This window comes from Rhopilema esculentum, chromosome 15 (assembly GCF_057945365.1).
Source record: "Rhopilema esculentum isolate cy_ngs chromosome 15, ASM5794536v1, whole genome shotgun sequence".
Taxonomy (NCBI): domain Eukaryota; kingdom Metazoa; phylum Cnidaria; class Scyphozoa; order Rhizostomeae; family Rhizostomatidae; genus Rhopilema; species Rhopilema esculentum.
Window position 1 is genome coordinate 3,736,877 of NC_142829.1, and position 20,420 is coordinate 3,757,296.

General features: G+C 35.5%; 1 protein-coding gene across 3 annotated transcripts; it reads left to right on the forward strand.

Moving 5' to 3' along the window:
* The first annotated feature begins 3,626 nt into the window (after nt 1–3,626).
* LOC135685302 (metabotropic glutamate receptor 3) lies at nt 3,627–18,869 on the forward strand. 3 transcript variants are annotated; one of them, XM_089112803.1, is made up of 9 exons: nt 3,627–7,053; nt 8,864–8,987; nt 14,845–15,100; nt 15,572–15,654; nt 15,759–15,928; nt 16,412–16,545; nt 17,152–17,203; nt 17,869–17,932; nt 18,523–18,869. In XM_089112803.1, exons 4-9 carry the CDS (start codon nt 15,593–15,595, stop codon nt 18,632–18,634), a joined length of 594 nt encoding a protein of 197 aa, XP_088968929.1. In that variant the 5' UTR covers nt 3,627–7,053; nt 8,864–8,987; nt 14,845–15,100; nt 15,572–15,592; the 3' UTR covers nt 18,635–18,869. The 3 variants fall into 3 exon arrangements, with proteins under 3 accessions (XP_088968929.1, XP_088968927.1, XP_088968928.1); XM_089112801.1 differs by lacking the exons at nt 14,845–15,100; nt 15,572–15,654; nt 15,759–15,928; ... (2 more) ...; nt 17,869–17,932; nt 18,523–18,869 and adding an exon at nt 10,855–14,818; XM_089112802.1 differs by lacking the exons at nt 14,845–15,100; nt 15,572–15,654; nt 15,759–15,928; ... (2 more) ...; nt 17,869–17,932; nt 18,523–18,869 and adding an exon at nt 10,855–14,818 and having other exon boundaries at nt 3,627–6,979.
* The last annotated feature ends 1,551 nt before the right edge of the window (nt 18,870–20,420 follow it).

Here is a 20,420-nt window from a genome sequence, read left to right on the forward strand (position 1 = left end):
GGTAACATACTGTTGCACATCTGTCTATGCTAATTGTAGCAGAAAATAGCCAGATAAGCTTGGGAAGTACAACAAGGTAGTTTTAGAGCTTAAGACCACTATTTTGCTCTAGGTTCGGGAAACTGGCAAGTAAACACTCATAGGAAATACTGCTGAGTCAACAATTAGATCTTTAATTGCATTTCCTGCCAGCAACAAATTTGAGGAGCTATCTTCTGAGGATAAATGCTGCGTGCTCCATGCAATCTTGAATGCAGCTATGATAGTATTGCAGTTATGAAATACTGCTAAGCAACTAGATCTCTGTCTGCAATTCTTCCTAGCAATTCCTCAAAGTTTATGATCTATTTTTTTAAAGAGCCGAATCGTTTCTAACAAGCTAGAATAAATCTACCATGTTTCTTCCCATTCTACCAAACTAGAAGTTCGTTTTGTGAAGAGTGTTGAATTTAGATTAATCCTAGTCAGAATGCCGATGATTTTTTTCCAGGCTTATAACTGTTTTCAGTAACCTTATGTTTTCAGTTACAGTGTTATTTTAGAACGGAATGGAGCAAACCTGACTTGATATGACCAGGGCTGGAAAATGTCCGGCAGCGCCGGCAACGGCGCTGCCAGGAAATTTTTGGAACAAATTAACTGCAGGAAATTGTTGATGTTTGCCAGGAAATTTTTAACGTAAAATCTCCATTGCTTGATTTAATGTTACAATATTTCTATGGAATACTGTTTTCTTATGATATACATACTGTATAATTTTTGTTCTGCACTACCAACAAAAAACCAAGATTAGCTTTCAATCATCTGGTATTATAAGCATCTGTTATGCCAAATTTCCGTGCATGATTATGATTTTCAGCTATTAATTTAATTCCAGCAAGCTAAAACAAAGTTCATTCCTTTTTTTACATTAGCCATTCTAATTATGTAAAAACACTTAAAGACAGCCAATCTTGTTACGTCAATTGTTTTTAAGGTGAACATGCCCCAAAACCTGTGTGGATGTGTCCATTATTATTCTTTTTTTTCTACTGGCATTCACATATATTTTTCATCACTTGCTTTATAAAATGTTAGCGTTTTGGTCTTAAATTTTTGCCTGATTTATAACATTTATTTAAACCATTAAAAAATAAAATAGTATTCTTACATGTTGTATGAACTACTAGCTTTGATGATGAACCCACCCTGGGCAGGATGTATAGATATATCAATACTTATAAAGTATCTAGTTTGCTAGTACTGATATGAAATTTAATCAAAGTTGTTATAGATTTTCAGATCTACTTTCTTTAACCTTGAAAACAAACTATGAGTATCGTGCTTGATCATGTTCTCCTTGATCATCTAATACAGTATAAACAAAATGATTCCTGTTTCGAATAGCTATGATCAAGACTGCAGGACCAACAATTAGTTCTTTTTAGTGTGACAGTTTGTTTTTAGGACAAATTTTTAAACAAATCAAGCAACTTGAAATATCAATTTCAGTGGCTGGAAACTTTCTCGAAGCTTCGCAGGAAATCTTTAATTTTTTATTTTGCTGCCAGGAAGAAAAAAATTTTTCAAGGCCTGGATATGACAATGACATTGAAATTGCAAAAGGATTGTTTGCAAACGTACCTGTCTGCACTGGGCCAACGCGAGAATTCTTATTTCTAATAAAGTTTAGATAATTGATGTACTCAGTTTGTGGTAGAGTTAGTTATTAGCGGTGAGTTTATTAACTTTATACTCCAATCAAAGTTTGCTCACGACCTACTTTTCAACAAAATGTGATTTACACCGTAGTTTTATAAACAAACAGCGAAAAAACCCTTTTCGTATTTCAATTGCATATGCAAACAAATTGAAGAATTTGTGAATGCCTTCTGGAGTTGTTTTGAAAAGTTGTTCGAATACCTTGGTTTTTTAATTGTAAACAACGAAGTAGTGACCCGCGTTAAACGATCGGTACTGCTTCCCATCTCCACTAAAGCATTGTTAGTTGCAAAGCTAAATATCATAACTATCTGATAGAAATCAATTGGACAACCACTAGAGCTTTGCTAACACACAGTCAGCTCTGTCTCATTCAAATTCCTGTAATTCGAACTTTCACTAATTCGCATGAAATTATCTGTTTTATTTATGATCTTCTAACAAACCTTTACCGAAACCTCTGTATCTGAGTCTCTTTAATTCGAATTTTTCGAAGTTCGACCAATTTTTTTGGTCCTCTGAAAAAACTACCTCTCTACTTGACAAAAATGGTTAGATAAATACTTCATTTTCCTAAAATTGATGTTATTATTAAAATGGATGCTATTTACGTCATTATCGTCATTCTTTGTTTGGGAGACGAGGCAATACAGCTCTACGAATCTTGGCCATACATAATAGCGATTGTACTTTCATCTGCTGTACAAGCTCAGATTATTTGGATTAAGGCTATAAATCGAAGATTTAGGGATAACTGAGGAAGAATCCAGGCTTTTTTGAAAAACTCGTATAGGGCGAAAATCTGCAATTCGTACTTTTTGACGACCCCTCAGAAAGTTAGGATCACACAGAGATGAAGGTTTGATAGAACAATATTTTTTAGAGTGAGGAAGGGGGTTGAGCTGCTTTTAGTTCAATGCCCAAGATTGGTGACTGTCTAGCTCTAAAAACTGTTCTAACATTCGAACGTTACTGTCGTAGCTGTCGTCATCCCGATTTTCCGTTACAATATCTAGAGGAAAGACGTAATTTCAATAAATTGATTCCGGATTATTACAGATTATTACAAATTATTATCGGATTATTACAAAGAGTAGGTATTCTTTCTGCTGCTTGAATGCTAAGTACTCGCTGTCATTTTTGTGCCAATCCATCCGAAAATCCCCTAGAAAATTTCATTCTTACGTAGTCCTTCTAGTGAGCCTTTCTTGTGGGGATAGATTTTTTTCTACTGCTTTACACATCTCGCGACCTTCCATACAGAGCAAAAATTCACAGCACCACTTAAAGTTTTCATTTTCATCTTTTTATAACGCTGCATTGGGGCTGAAGAGATGCATTAATACATGTTCGGTTCTTGTCACTTTAAGAAATTTAAAAATCGTATCAATGATCGACTTTTCAAACTGGTAGTTTTCCACAGATCGACAGAAATGTTTCCAGCAGCTGGCTTGCCAAATTAGTCTTGCATTTTCAGCAATCTAGTGAAAAATTGTTTTTCCAAAAAAATACACAACGGAACAAAATTTGTCGTTGTTAATCGGGCAATAGAATTGGTTGATGTTAGATGCAGCTTTGGGTATTTCGTTGGACTTCAAGTTCATGTCTCAGTATTGTAAGAAACAACATTCGTTCAGATTTTAGAAGAGACAATGTCACCGAAGGCCTTTTTATTGACAGTACTACTTCAGAGGAATTTATTTGTACATACTGCTGTTAGCTATCACCTGATCCAATGCGGGGATGCCACGATTTTCCTAGGCTTACAATGAAGCTATCAAAGATTGGTATGTACAAGTCACATTTTCATTTTTCGACTTATGATATTGTGTTTTTAACGTTTAGTTCATACATCCAGCGTGAATAAGGCATTAAGTGAACGCATGCTTGGTAGGCTCGATTTTCTTACTGGTGATAGGGGTGAAAGGGGTGGGTTCAAAAATGTCAAAAGGGAATGCGAATTTTAGTATCAGTAGAAGATCACAAAAGTTTTAGATCAATGTTTAAATCATTAAACATCGTCACATATTTACATATCTGATAACAGTTATGTGAAATATTCTAAGTTTGTATTCATTTGCCCCTAAAACCAACCTTAGAAACTATTCTTATCTGATTATATTTGAGTTGATTTTCTCTTAAACTTGTGGAGTGTAAAATTTCAAGCCCTTTTTATGGGCTTACTGGTATTTGTTTAAATTTAGTTGAATTTATATATGTACACCGTTATACCTTACAGTTTAACTGTCTTGCAGAAAGTGATCGATACAGAAACTTGAAACTCAGAGTTATGTGACAAAAGTCTTTTTATTTAAGCCCAACTTTGTATAAATATAAAAGAACGTGTTCTTGTTTTTAGATATTATTGAACTAAAAGATGACACATCCTGATCAATGAAAATGACTGTTTAACAGTCTTTCATAAAGTGCTCAATACAGGACGGTTCTAAGTTGCTGCTCCGAGTTTAACGCTTGATGCGATCATTAGGCAATAGAATACCATTTCAAGTTTGAAAATAACAAAGAAAGCGCTGATTTGGGTGACAGCTTTTTTCTAATTTTTAAGCGTCTGAAGACTACCGTAATTATTACTGGGTCTCTTGCAGGATTTGTTGATAAGACGAACGTTCTGATGATGATACCACCTGCATAGTATGCATCAAGGTATTCCTCTTATGACCAATATAATATGGTACATTGTTAGTACCATTGTCTTCTGCTATTTGATTGTGTATCGCGCAATGTTGATCTTGTTCTTCATTCTGAACCCGAATCATAAACATGGATAAGTTAATCATACATAAGAGGGCTTCAAAAATATTTTCCACTCAAGTCTTTTTTCTTTTTAACTTTAAACTTTGAAAATAAAGATTCCAAATCTCGGAAAAAATCTTTAAAGAGTATTTCATAATTAGGTTTATCATTCATTCTATTCGCTTGCTTTCCCTTGTTCAATTTTTTGTTTATCATTTACGTAAACTACCACTGAGAGGAAATATGATTCATAACATATTGCACCCGTGTGAGCAGAGCATGGGTTCGCCAGATGTTGAACTAATCATGGTTGTGGACATCAAAGGACGATAAAAGTTGATCAGTTCGCACTGTGATCAAAATTAAGTTTGCGTAAAACAAGACATTTTCCTGCTAATTAGACAAATGTCTTCATTGATTAACGTTGTTAATTTTTTTTTGCAATGAACTGTTTTTGATAAAAACTTAGTGAATTATCGAATGGTCACGAAATTCAGTCCTAGGCCTCAACCAGACAAGATTCTAACAAACTTTCTCACAATTGTCATCGGATTATTACTATTACAACGCTATGTACGCTCTCTTGTGTTCCCAGCAAAATAAATTTGTTTGTGGTTGATTTTTATAAATTCTGATCAATCCCTCATGCCCTCCAATTTCACGTGTTTTGTGTGGAATTCAACAATGAAGTAGCTTCTTGTTTAACTCGTACTGCATTTTAAGACAGATCATGGGAAGTGCAATGCGAATAGGGCAATGGCTAATGCCTCAAAATATCTGAACTTCCTTTGTCCTACGTGAAAGATGTCATCAATATAAAGATAAAGACCCGTCATGATTTGATGCCTAAAAGACAATGGAGAACGCCTCGACACAGAAGTAGGCGAATTATTTTGTTGCCAAAATCTGACCATTGGATTGGATAAAACAGAGTTGTCATTGATTCGCTATCACCCAATTGCTATCATTCCTTGCGAGAACACCCAATAAGAAAAATGAAGTCATCAATGTATTGATGAACAATCCCTTTCTCTGCCTTAAAGCTGATGGAGATCATCTGATTATTCCATAAGTGAACCTTTAGAAGTAACAACAAACTCTTCCACGTGTTCAGAAATGGAGAATTGAATCTTCCACGTCTCAATTATCATAAACCAACCTCGATTGAGTGGGTTCGTTATTTTCGACCTTTCATTTTAAAAACAGATAACTTCACATGGAATAAATCAGGTGGCCTAAGCAATATGACACTGACTTATGCAAGAATCGAGGTCGAAAATATTCTCAGCATTGTACTACAGGGGCGGTATTTAGAATATCTTGCATTTCGAAACAATATGTAGGCTTGAGTTGATAGGATTTTCCTTTCTTTGCTTAATTTCAAGCTTATTTCTATTATCATTATGCAGTTAATTGGGGGTACACAACTTGCAGCTTGTAATGATTTCCTAAAATTTAGAGCGTCAGTAAGCCTTCGCTTTTGGAAATTATTGCCACCAGAGGCGCATTTGTTCTACTTTAAAGTCTCATATACTATTTCAATGCAAATAACCGCACACGATAGCTTGTTTTCTATTCAAAAAATATCCTTGTATCTTTTCGGCCCTTCAATAAACACAGTGTAAGCTACCAAAGAAGTATGTCTTACCTAATTTCCTAGTTGCAGGTGTACATGCATAATTTTAGCTCTAAATGCATGGCTAGTAAGACGTCGATTTTTTTAGTTTTGTGATCAATTACTTTCAAATAATTCATTTTATTTTCGCAAAGCTTGGAGATCCCAAATACCATTTGAAGGAAAGCAGTGGTTGTGTTAAAGCATGGTCCTCGTAATGTTCTAAGAATCGTTCTAAAAATACTTTGAGAAGGGTCAATATATATTACATAAGGTCTTCTAAAGGAAAATGAGTAGTTGTATAGGAATTGGCACTAAGAGATGCGCAAAGGGTGATGACTCACAAAGTTAACGAACATAGGAACCACTCGTTAGCATTTGATGCCGCTACCGAAGGGAAGAGAAGAATAAAGTAATAGAGTTTAGGCGGTGTCCTATTTACGTTATTGTAAGTTTGCAGCTGCTGAAGAATATGCAGAAAGTTATCAAAAGAAATTTTGTAGTACTGTAAGCACATTAAAATGGTCTTGATTATTTTGAGGGTTTTAAGAAAGCTAATTTTTGTGTTTGAATAAATATTGAGAAAAATATTAGAACAAATATATGATTTACGTAAACATTTGCTTGTGCATTACGCTTTAGTGGCTTGGTATCATAGTGAGAAATCTGTATTAATTTTTTTAGATTGCATCATTTAGAATTGTTTTTCAATTGAAAGCAATCTTGTTCAAAGAGTCTTTCAGCTGGGTTTGATATACATCAGTCACATGTGAAAGGCATCAATGCATTGATATGGAAGCAGGTGGCGCCCTTTATAGTTTGGTAAACAGTTAAAGAAACAGCAGACGTTGGCTTATTAAGAAATTGGTGTACGGGAGTCAGAAGACGATATGAATATTCGATGGTGTGGTAAGAGATGTTTTCCATTCTGAAACCTTAAAAGTGCAAGGCTGGAAATTGTCATATCAATTGTTCTATATGAAGTATGAATTCAGTTAGTTAAATATGTGTTTTAAATCTCCACTTTGAGATTCTTGTAGAAATATCTAAGCAGATAGATGGAATGGAAAATGATTTACGGGGATGGCATCCAATCTGCTTTGTTCCTATAAGGATTGTTTTTTATTCATGTACTCTAGATCTACATTACTTTATGACGTAAAAAACGTTTGGTCTATAGTCTATTAGCCTTCATAATATAGCACAAGACAAGCCATTATCAATGATCAGTGATTTGTGATAAAAATTTGTGGCACGTTTTCTGAAAAAGCGACATTTGCCAGTAAATGCTTTTTTACATGTCTACAATTAAGAGATTTGAAGTATTCAATCACATTGAGAACTCCACAAGGCCAATATCAAAAGATGGATTGTTGTTGTGTAGAATGCCAATATGTGGTTATTAGTTGATAAAGATTTATAACACAACTTGTTTGACAACTTGCTTAATTTTGTAAGCAGGTGTGTAAAACATGCCTGTTACTCTTTGCTGAATTCTCGTCTTTGTACCGGGTGTCCGAAATTTTAAAGCTGCACCTACCATTGGTAGATCAGCAAATTTCGTTTACGTCACGGGAATCACTAACCATCGTGTTCAACTCTCCAGTCTGTTTCAAAGCTTAGGGGAAAATTTGCTTCTATTTGAACAAAAATTGTTGTGACATAAAAATATAACATGCATAAAGTATTATCTTTGGGGAATAAAAGCAAAACTAGCCAGTTTATCAAGGCATGGTAACATAGCACAGGTGCTGTAGTGTGAGACAGTTTACATAAGTAGTAAGTCGAAATAAACATAATGTTCTGAGACAACGCAAGCCTAATAAAGCGAACTGAAACACTACAAATAGATAAAATGTTGACGTTAAAAGTCACGAGCGTTATCTGAAATGGTATTGAAGCTATTAGATTATGTAGAAGCAGTGAAAAAATTAAGATATTTAGATACTGGAATAAATTGTTACACTCTTTTAAAAATGGCTTTGAAAAAAGCAAACATTTCGAGTTATGCTATTGCTTTTTGTCTGACACTCGTCAGAGTAAAAAACCTCGGAAATTAGATCAAAAATTCTTCCCCGGGATGTATTTGTACCCAATCAGAAAAGTGAGCAGATGACTTTTGATGTTTTTATGCTTTGAAGAGTGTAAAAAGGCTTTAGTATGACTCAAAAAGTTTGCTTCATAGATAATGTTTAATTTTTGTGCCACCAAAAGATTGTTTGCCAAATTCTCTCTTTGATTTAAGAATCAGATTATCTTTGCTCAGGCTCGAAGTTCTAAATAAGGTAGCTAGGAACAAAAACAATTAAAAATGTATAACTATAAAGATAGTGGCTTGCCGTTACAACAGTACAAAAACTAGCAGATGGACATCTTTGAAGACGATAAAATCAGTTGATATAACTTTGAATATTTGTCAAGGAACCACATACTTTGAACCCAGTGCAGCCGTGTTTAGTTTTTTAAAAATGAAAAAGATATCAACAAAGCTATACACGATTTTTACGGGTAGATATATTCAACAAGTTTCGTCTGAGTGACAATGGTTGTCTTATATCGTGTAATGAGGCTTTGGCGCATTCTATTAGAACGTTTGCAAACACACAAATCTGAGCAAGAAGATTTAATTCTTATTTAAAGTTAGGTAGAAATATTTGAATTTAATTTGTTTAAACGAGTTTCATTTATTCATTAATAATTGATGGCCGCAATGGTTTAGAAAGAATGCGTTTTTTACATGTGCCTCTTGGTTACCATTTGCCATGAAATTTTTACATGATCATTTATCCACAGCCTGTTAGATGACTGGGTTCTTAGATTAAAGCAAGAGACTACAGAATGAAGATTCTCAGCGTAATGGTTTTCCTGAAATCTGGTCTCGTGCTGTCTGCATTGATTTATTCCGCAATTGCGCAAAGTAAGTGCTCTTCAGGTTTTTTATGTATAACCAAGTATAACGAACTAACAATTGCAGGCAATGCTTCGTTATTTACCCTTACAAATTATTTGACATTTAAGTCAATTCTGTTCGAAACAGAGAAATCGTCAAGAATTTATAGAGAAATATGATCAACTTAAGAAAATCTGGTCGCGGGTTCGAGTCTTGCTCTCATCGTGCCTCTCTGACATATTATGTCTCATTATAGGTTACCTCTATTGCTGTTTGAACAGTCCGTCTAAGAGCAAACCTATGAACAATAATTATCAGAGCTAATAGTCTACGTCTTGAAAGCAAACACTAATTGGCTGACTCTGACTGATTTGAGTGTCTCCACATTAACAGAATGAGGGGGAGGAAATTGAAGCTCATTCTCTACATCTTTTTGCAATTTGAAATCATGTTTAGTCTTTGCTTACTTTAGTTGAGCTTTCTATCAAGAAACGTTGTGAGGGTGTAGCTACGCTCGTTTTCTTTTGAGCGTCCCTTCGTACTTGCACGATAGAACACTTCCCTGCTGAAAGGATGAATAGGTTATATGCTGCAGTTCCCTAATGTTTTCCATCAAACAACAGACGTGCTGGTTCCAGGTTGTTTAATGGTTCCAGGTTGTTTAATTTTCGCGCAGTGAACACGGAGCCACATAAAAAGATGGGACGCTATATACGTGTTGCTGGTTATGTTACAATGGAAATAGGGATAATAAGATGTGCATATAATGCAAAGATGGACACATTAAAGATCTAAAATTGTCTCTTCCAACCTACCCTCTCTTTCTGAGGGTGGTTCATGTAGTGTTGTTTGTAAACTGTTTTCATATGTTGTAGCAGAATGTAGTGATGTTTGTTAATTGTAGAGTATTGTTGTCTATTGCAAACCAAATAAAATTGAGAGAACTTTTTGATAAGGAATTGGCTAAGAGTAGTGTTTTTTGATAAAATTACTTTAATTGTTCAATTACCAATGACGTCTGACATGATATCTGACATGAATTCTTTATAAACATGAACTATCTCTCTTACCAAAGATTAGTACCAGGTTTCCTTAACACAGAAGAACACAATTGAGAGTTTATTTCATCCTCTTCCTGTATTGATTATAAGTAATGCATAAATTACCAACTCTATAAATCAAGTTTGAAATATTTTTGCAACATTTGGGTTACATATGTTTACAACATTAAATACTTTCTTCATGTGGCTATTTTTCTATTCCAGTGATTACTTAATTCTCCTCCGTACAGTTTGCAACGCAGGTGACTGCCTATATTGCAACCATCTGCAGTGTATCACTTCACTAAGATCTTTACGAAAAAAATTTAGAACCGTCCTGTTCTACACGCCAAAGCGAGTACAGGTCTGCCTACACGGCATTGAACACTACAGGGCCGGATTATGGTGCCTGCTATTGGTGTTGCAGCATTATTTGCAGATTTTTCCTGAAACTGAATAGGCCGAATAGAAGATTCTTTCTGTGCTGCAGCACCAGGCTAAATCTGGGCTTAATCCTGCACTGGCACTCAATGAAGGCCTGCGAACAACAATTTTCATTAGTATAAGATTTTAAACATGCGTAAATTGAGGCCGTGTAGCGGTCTGTGAGGACAGGTGTCACATGTTATGCCAAACAACTATCACTTTGAACGCGAAGCCTTTATCTTACTTTCAAAGACATTTAACTAAACTGAACTATTAAACTGAACTATAAAACTGAACTGAACTATTAAACTGAACTATAAAACTGAACTGAACTATTAAACTGAGCTATAAAACTGAACTGAACTATTAAACTGAACTATAAAACTGAACTATTAATAAGTGAATGTAATTTTGCTATTCTTATCTAGGTTGCAGTGATAACAGAGTCCACGAAGTGCATTATCGTGATAACAGCGCACATATACTTTTCTTCTTAAGCATCCACAGCAACCTAGCTGGAAATTGCCAGACAATTGATGCAAAATATGGTATGATGCGATTAGAAGCACTTTTCTATGCTCTTGACTTAGTGAACTTGGATATAAAATCGGTCACAAACTTTGACGTTGGTGCATTGATTTTTGACACTTGTGGAAATGCGAACCAACAAGTAATTTGTTCTGTTGGCACTACAGATTCAGTGGTAGGAATTATTGGACCGGAAGACTCGTCCCCAGTCCACATCGCGTCTGTGGTTTATTCTAGTTTTGAAACCAAAACCGCAGTCGTTACATACGGTGGAACAAGCGATCTTCTGCAGGATGATCAAGAGTATAACAATCTGTTCCACACAGTACCTGGAAACTCAGATATGGTTGATGCTCTCACCGATATTGCTCTGCACTACAATTGGACGTACGTCGCTGTCTTGTATGCGGCAAAAGATAGCGACAGTGGATTTAGCGAATTCAAAAGTGTAGCCAGCAAAAAAGGAATCTGCATTAAGTACTCTGCCTCAGTGCGCAACAATTACAAAGACTTTTCGTTTTCTGAAGTTCTTGCCCCATTGAAAAAGCAAAAGAAAGTCGAGGTTATTTTCCTACTTTTGACTGACATTATGGCTGCAGGATTTTTCAGGTATATTTCAAAACACAGCAAAGAGTTTGCAAATCTGAATTTTGTTGGAGGTCAGCATCTTGGAACAAAGGATGGTATCCTCCCCAATGATAAATTCATGGAACTTGGAGTGATAACTCTTGAGGTAGAGTCTCAACATGATCCCACTTTCGATAATTACTATCTCTCACTAACACCGAAAAACAATAAAAGAAACGCGTTTTTCAAACCATTCTGGGAAAAGCTCTTCAATTGTTCAGTATCTGAAGAATTTTGCAACGAGACTGTTTCGTATACAAAACCGCTAAAACGATGCAATGGAAACGAGACAATGTCAGAAGGAAGAGGTTTTTATGAAGACGCGCCAGTCCAGCCGATCATAAACGCAGTGATGTCTTTTGGTGCCGCTCTCAAGCTAGCTGGTAACGAAACGCCCTTGCACTGCTTGAGTGGGGAATGTTTTGAAGGAAGCGGTCAGTACAAGAATCCTGTTTTAGACTATCTAAAGCGAATTCGATTCAATACTTCATTAGGCCAACAGTTACGCTTTAATGCTAAGAACAGGTTGAGACTCAATTATACGGTTTATAATACACAACTTTGGAATGGCAACGTCAAATTCCATAACGTAGGCTCTTGGCTAAATATTCCACATAGAAATATGAAACAGAGGCTATTTCTAAATGATTCAAAAATGCAATGGAGGCTGAAAAAAGTTCCAGTCTCCCGGTGTGGCTTTGACTGTTCTAGCGGAGAAATTAGAGTCTATGATGCAGTATATCCCTGTTGTTGGACTTGCTCCGTGTGTCCCGAAAACAATGTTGTGGTAAACAACACGTGCCAGCCTTGTCGGTCTTGGACCTTCAGCGATACAGATAAGAGAAAATGTCTTTCGATGAAGCTGCAATCCATCAAGATTGGCACTCCCTTTCCAGTATTAATCATCTTTTTCACCACTTGTCTGTTCTTTTTCCTGTTAGCTTCTTTGTTCTTTTTTATCAAATACTTCAATTCTCGTACTGTGAAAGCTTCGAGTCGTGAGCTTTCGCTTGTTTCGCTACTAGGCCTAGCTGTTTTGGCTCTTTCTCCTATAGCTTTCCTGTCAGAGCCATCTCTTATCATCTGTAACTTGCAGCAATGTTTGTTTGGCATAGGGCTTACACTTTGCAGTGTACCTCTTTTCCTGAAAGCCATGGTAATCTACAGAGTCGTCAGGAAAGCAAGACGTTCTGTGTCAATTCCGAAGCTCTCTGACAAACGATCGCAAAGCCTGATTTGCTTGGGACTCGTCGCTATGCAAGTACTGTTATCCACACTTTGGCTAGCTGGAAATCCTATGTCTGTACAGAGCTACAAATCCTCTGATAACAGCCACATTATAAAGCACTGTACGTTTAACTTCTTGAGTCTGGTAGTCAATTTCTTATATCCTTGCATACTATCAACACTTGCCACCGTGTTAGTTATGCAGACCAAGTCACAAAAGCTACCGGCGTCAGTATATGAGGGCAAGCAAACGGTATTTGCTTCAGTATTTACATGCTTCGTTCTGTTCCTCTACCTTGCCTCGTCTAGTGTATATGCCAAAGATAAAACAAGTTTTCTCCAAGAGTACTCTTTTAGTGTCTTATGCCTTGTCATTGTTGCAGCCTACGTCTCGTGTCTTTTCGTGCCGAGACTTGCAGCTTTAACGTACTTCAGGCGTACAGAATTGCAGCCGTCGTCAGAATTGGGAAACGTCAATCCCTGGAAACTAAAAGAACCGAATGCTACCGAGACACTGTCTGATTCAATTTCTAAAAAGGAAAGCGATACAGAATTTGCTTTGCAGAAAACTGTTCAAAGAAACATCAATCTGGTATCAATAGTAGTGAAGTCAAAGGACCCTAGTGTACATTGTTAAGCTAAATTACAGTGTAGTGTAAATTATATTTTGAAAGTTAAGAGGCAAAGCATTTTGTTCGTCTAACAAATCGTCTAACATTCTTTAGGCCTTATCAAGTACAGGATATGAAGGGGTGTAGGTGTAACATTCCCTACATTTTGAAAATCCCATCGGTAATGTCTCGAGTTATATCAATTAGGATCGTAGGTTTTCGGTATTTGTGAAATAATTATTGTTGTCATACAATTGAGTGATTAAGGCATGAAAGCAGGTACAAAGTAGCTTTTTACTCACTATTCTACGACAAGATGTTATTTATCGAAGATTTATTTTGCAATAGCCCTTCCATTAAAAATTCCTTCTGCGCTCAACTGACTTATGCAGGCCATTTTTCTTTCTCCAAGAGCAGCAATGGCATGAGAACGGACTCTCTTCAATGCATTCAACTTTATATTTGCAACCTAAATATTGGTTTTTAATGGTTAAAATAATGAAAAGCTGCAATAAAAAATTAATGGTTTGGGCTGGGCAATGTCATTGTAGGAGCAAAATGCAAGGGTTAACTTCACAATTTGCATTTCTGAATTCAGCTTTGAGAATTAAAGTAACGCATAATGGCTACTTAAGATTGTATAAAGACTAACTATCCATTCCTGGTCTGCCACTTTTAGCAAAATACCTCGCGTTTGCGTGTATGAAACTAGGGACTGCGAGTAACAGAAATTGATCCTACACGATGCAACGACCCCCCAAGTTCCTTGCAATCGGTGTAGAAAGTAGAATTGAGAAATTTGGCAGTCTTTGCAGGATAAAAAATGTCGTTGTAACACAAGTTACAAGAAAAGTAATTGCATTATTTAGCAGTAGATAAAGTTATGCTTCAGTTTATGTTTGATTTTGATAATAATCCTTCACCTTTGTCATTGCACAGGTGTCTTCAAAAAATCATCATTTCATCTTTGTTGTACAGTTTCTCCATGGTTTGAATATTGCCTAATTTATAATTAAAAATGAAGACAATTACTATTTTATCAAAAGCTATCGTATGAAGAATATTGCATAAATGCATTGGATTGTTATTGACTGTATTATCTGACCTAGTCTCACTTTACAAAACAAAAAACAAAAAACAGAGTGCTGCAATAGAATTCTACCTTGATAGGAAGTTTGTCTTTGTCATCCTTCGACTAGAGCAAAATTGTCAAAATGCGTCAAATCAAAGAAATGGTTAAGAGTTATTTGATCCACCAATTTATACTCAAACATCCTTATCAAAGTGCCATTTTACGGAATACGAGGAAAGGTGGTTATATTTATTTGTAGATATATTATGTGGTTTCATCAACATTATTGTTCTATAAAGTTGTTATTATCCCGAAGAAAGGGCTATTTTTGACAAGAGTACTTCTTTTGAAAGGGACAGACTAGTGCCTCTCTGCTTCTATTTTGCTGGACGCTGCGCTGGAGCGTATTGCCTACAATGGCGGGAAATAAATGAGTTAGTAGAGAAGGCCATTCCACCTGATAAGTAAATAAAAGGATGTCAAAGTTTTTGGGTACTTATGTTATTGCAATTGATTCATTAAAATCTACCATCCAGTTCGGAAAACAAATTGCCTTAAAAACCCATACATACATCGAAACTGACTTTGGCCTACAGAGATCACAGAACAGTAAGTGCTATTTTGATTTTTTTCCTAGGCCGCGGTTATGGATGTGTTATATTGCTAAGGGTAAATGAAGAATCATGTTTCCTCAAGATCGACATAATCTTGTATTAGTTTGATAGATGCAAAACAACTGTCAATTATATCCTTTTTCCTATCTTCGTCAATATTTGTATTAGTCAATATATAACTACTGGTTGAGCCACTCCGGTGGTCTGATTTTATTTAAGAAATTTATTGCAATTTTAACAATGGTTTGAATTTGATTTGAATTATATTTCTGTTCCAATGTTTCTGTGCCATTTCATATTTCTGTTCCAATACAAGTATTGAACTTAATACCTTACTTTTACCCTATTTTACCATATAACTTTTTTGCAATGCAAATGCACCTAACCTGTGGAGATTTTCTGCTCACTGTCACTGATTTTTCACAATTGTTTTTATAAAAAGCTATTCTTTATTTTACTTTACCAGCTAAAAGCTAAGTCAAGCAAGATGAATTCCAGTGTAGAGAATGATGATGGAAATAAAATGACTTTATACAGTGAGGATAATTGGTAAGATACACAATTTACCGTCAAAATATGTTTCTTCATTGAATCCCTACATTTGCAACTGTAACTATGTACACATATGTGATTTTTTTGCTTTTTTTCCTTAGCAACAGCAAATTTAGACTAAATGGGGATATTCTTGATCATCTTGAAAAAGAAAAGCCAGTTGATCACTTGATGTCTAGTGAACAGTATGAGACACACCATGTACCATTTCTAGAAGAAGACTGTGCTTATGTAAGGCCATTGTGTACAGAGGAAATGCTCCAGCATCTGGGTAATTTGAGCTTTTGATTAAATTTGATTTCCACCATGTCAAAGTGCCAGACTCAGAGTTAACATTGTCATAAACCTTGTTACTGCATCTTAATATCCAACTGATGTAAGGATCCTTCAATCTGTCAGCAAAGATTTGTTGTGAAGTCTAAAATGAATGCTTTTTGGTAAGACACACATATGCATGGATACGTAAAAATGTATTAGCGAGGAATGCTATTCTGAAAATGCCACTCTGTTTTCTTTTGAAAGCATTCCAAATTTAGATATTGCATTTGTCAATGTTATCAATTTAGAGCTATTTTTTACTACATGGTGTAGCTTTCAGAACTACATGGTGTAGCTTTCAGATTCTAGTAAACTGAAAATTTGCTTTGAATTGCAGCAAATATAAATTTTCAACATACATAGTAAGATTATTTATTGTTTTTATAGTAATCTAATTGATTTCTTTGTAAAGTAGGGTTTTATTTTAATTTTGCAGAAAAGGATATGGAGCAAAGAATAGCTGAAGAAGTTGAAGACCATCGAACCCGTATATTTGGGATCATTTCAGATTTTAGAAACAACCTTGGCTGTGCATTTGAGCAAAATGTCCCAGAGGCTGGGTCATTAACCGTATGTCATAAAAGATACTTTGTTTTTTTAAAGGATTTTTGTTTGATTGGTTATCATGGGCATAGCTAGCATGAGGTGTAGGGCAGGGGTGTCCAGCTAAAGTTTTTAGGTTGGATGATACATTGGAAGCCTTATGTCACAGGCATAACATAATACATCAGCAAATTTTGTTGTAAAAAGTAAATGGATTACATGAATAATTATATGAAAAGTTACATAAACTGTTGTAAGTAAAACATTTATCAATATGAATTGTTACATTAACTGTGTATACAGAAAACATATTCATATATCGCACAATAAACTGGTAGTTGATATCAAAAAATGCCATGTTAACGTTTTTCTGTAAATCTTGAATTGACCTGTCCAGCTTTGTAGCAGAAAGTGTTTGCTTTCTGATCAAATATGTTTGCATATTTGCCATGATACACGTATTTACTCAAAGAGCTCTAAAGTTCCCTACCACGTTGTTCTTCTCATTTAAATTGACACATCGTTTTCAGTAATTGAATCATCGATTCTTTTTGGATAATTCTTTCCCTAAAAACAGTCACCGATAAGTTCAGCTTTGCTCTAAAATTTCAATGTATTTAATTTTCTTTTTAGCCACTTAATGTTGAAAATGAAAGAAGTTTTGGTGAATTGCCTTTGAATGGCTGTGAGTATTTTAACTGTTGCTCTTACTTACACATGATATAGTCTAGCCTACGCCTTCTTGCAAGGCATGAGGTCTTTCAAGCATTTTGATTGATTCCTTGTTGCTATTAGCGACCATTGGATTAGTATTGCTACTACGTTTTTTGGGACTTTTTGTCGCTCCTGTTAAGGTGTTGATGCTAGTATTCAAAGTGGTATCTGTATTCGTTATGTGCGTTTCAAAGTGACAGAAGTATCTCCAAGTTTTATCTATCTTAAGGGCAATATTGCGCATTGAGGGAGAATGTTTTCCTAAGTTGACTGTTCTTACTATCGTAGATGTTAACTTAGGTTAGGTTTTTATCTGCTTGAAATTATATCGTTGTGTAAAACATCTGTTGTGTCAACACTCAACAGAGACCAAACGTTGGAAATGGTTCGGTAAGAACGTAGAGATTCTATAGAACGTTAACTTAGGGAAACTTCAATGGACCACGCCCTTTATAGGAGACACTATTTATTGAGAGAAGAAGGCGATCTTTATACTCCCTTTTTAATGCTCAATTGGAATTAGAAGATTTCGTGGACCACTCAAGGAGGGACGATCGACCAACTGGTACCAATGTCTTTTCCAACTTTTTTGTGTGTTATAAATTCTGACTGTGACATACCCTTGGTTGATTTTAGACAACATTGAAGAGGAAAGCTTTCAAAATGCCAGTTTCTCTTCTAGTCATACGATGGAAAATGGGTATGCATGTCAATGGTTTATTCCTTCACTCATTGTGTTTAATTTTTTTCTTCTTTCGGAGCTAAAATGATGGTCTGTTTACAACGAGAGAGATTAGTACAAGCAGATTAGCTAAAAGAGCAATTAATTTTTTATGAGCAATCACTGGCAAGAGGCATTTTATTTGTATCTCCTACATATTTAAACTTATTTTGCTAGGAAGAGTTAAATTGCAAAGTTGAATATTCATACTTAAAAGAAAGGGATTTTATCTGGAAATACGGGAAGCTTTGTTGGTAGATTTAGAATGGGAGGTCTTCATAGCGAAATTTTGGGCACCAGAAGGTTTGGTTTGTCTCACACAAAGGTGAACATCTGTGCTTCCGTTCGGCTCTTCGAAACCCTTATCCTTAGCATCTTACAACCTTGGTAAATGTCAACCAATATGCGTTTTTCATTTAAGCAAATTTTTCAGGCAGTAGTCGAAGGAAAAGTTTGATCTGTAGACGGTAGGGGAAACTAGCTAGTCTTATGAGGCATTGTCAGTGTTTAGTTTCTATTACAGATTTGGAAAAGCAATTATATAGAACATGTCTGAATATCTTTTGTAGCATTGTTGAAAGTAGCCCAGCAGACATCGAGTTCAGTATAGATCGACAGTTATTGGCAGTTGTCTCCAACTGTTTCAAGATATGCAAACGATTGGAAGGATTTTCCCCTTGACTTTTGACATTAAATTTTGTTGGCTCTAAGATCGTATGTACGGGAAGTTTAAGTATTGTTTCGGTTTTGATTCTCTTAATAGTGCAACCCTGATACTCTTTGTAAAACTGCTCCTTTCTCATCTGACAAGGGATAAGGGATATGAGAAACCCTTGAGTTTAAGAACATATTTGGTTATTTTACTCAAAAGAAATAGAAGACATTCCCAAAGAAAAACAACCCTGGCTTCTAAAGCCTCAAAATCCTACTACAGCTATTTCTGAATTTTTGAGCATTATTTGCAAGTGACCTTTTCTCTATAAAGTAAAGTAAATATGATTAATATTTCATGAAAAGTTTCGTTGTAGTTTCTTGCCAATAGCTCTTACACTCTTAACGAAATTTCTCATGTTCAACCCGCATGTTGGTTTTTTTCCGTTAATTAGGGTTACTCAACCCATTTCCTATGTGTGTCAATCAGGATGTGAAATTTTCATGTGATCACTTTCACACGCTGCAATATGCGTATGCCTCAATGGTTTGTTGTTTTTAGATAGCCTATAGGATTTACTCTCGGATATGTCTAGCGTTAGCACAAAGATATATTTAGATATTTAGATATCTAGATACATACGTAGACAGCATGTAGTGTCAGCAAAGTGAAAAAACAGAACTTAGTAATTCCAGATTGTAAATGGTACGTTTTTTGTCAATGGCGTTCACGATAAAGTTTGATATAAAGATTTCCATAAGCTGTTCATTTTAGATTGGGAAATGATAAATTGCGATCTTCACATATATTTCCCTTAGTTGAGCTTCAGTGTTTTCTTTTATCTCTGCAGGCACAGAAAGTCAGTTTAATATCTCTCACGACTTTATTCCATTAAAATACAATATTTGTTCTTGATATGTCATTCTCCTTACACATTTTAGATTATTTTCTAAAGTTCTGTAATATTTACGCCCGCTCAAAAATCTGTTGTCAAGGAAAGAGATATTCACTAAATCTCAACCTGTTTACAAGCTTGTTACAGCCCACCAAAGCAGAAAGTGTTAAAAAGTATACAACTTATTAGTTTGAAAATCCTTTTAAATTTTTTTCTGTTTTGTTTTCACCTTTATGGTTACTCATTCCAATGACTCCATATCCGAATTTCGGGCCAACAGGCATGCGGCAATTGATGTACCAATTGTAGTTAAAAACCCGGAAGCAACACAAATCCATCCGAGTATAAATGCCCAATCGTACTGAAACCCTAACATTCGTGATATGCGACTTTGTGTATCGTTGGTGAAGATGGCCATCCCAGAAGTAACGAAAGAGCCTAGAATAGAACACATGACGCATTTAAACAAAAGGAATTTGATATATCGTTACACTGATAAGGCGCAAGTCTTTTCCTTTTCGGCATAAACAAAATCATTTTTTTTGCCTAACCATATCGTTAAAACACTGGTTTTGAGAAATAATTTTCCCGCTTCTGTTTGGGACTCTCTTTCTTTTGCAATTTAGCGGACCTCAACTTTAATGTTTCATATCAACAAGAAGCTCGACCCAGTCTATTTTATCATTGTTTCCAACAGATCGAGCTTAAATTCACTTTATAAGCGTTATTCAATCGTCATAAGCTTTGAATTCGTTACTTACATGAAACTGAGGCTACTATGGCAACAAACTTCAAGGAAACTTTGATTGAGAGGGCAGATGCAAGGAAGCCAAACAGCGCTCCCAGTATGAGGGTCACCCTAATGATATTCTTCGATTCTGAAAAAAGAATGGTTTGTTGTCAGTTACTAAATATACATT

Excerpts from the sequence above, each read along its gene's own strand:
- LOC135685302 (XM_089112801.1), top strand. The coding sequence starts at position 8,909 with ATGAAGATTCTCAGCGTAATGGTTTTCCTGAAATCTGGTCTCGTGCTG. Across the intron at positions 8,988-10,854 it reads TTATTCCGCAATTGCGCAAA|GTTGCAGTGATAACAGAGTC; the intron begins GTAAGTGCTCTT and ends ATTCTTATCTAG.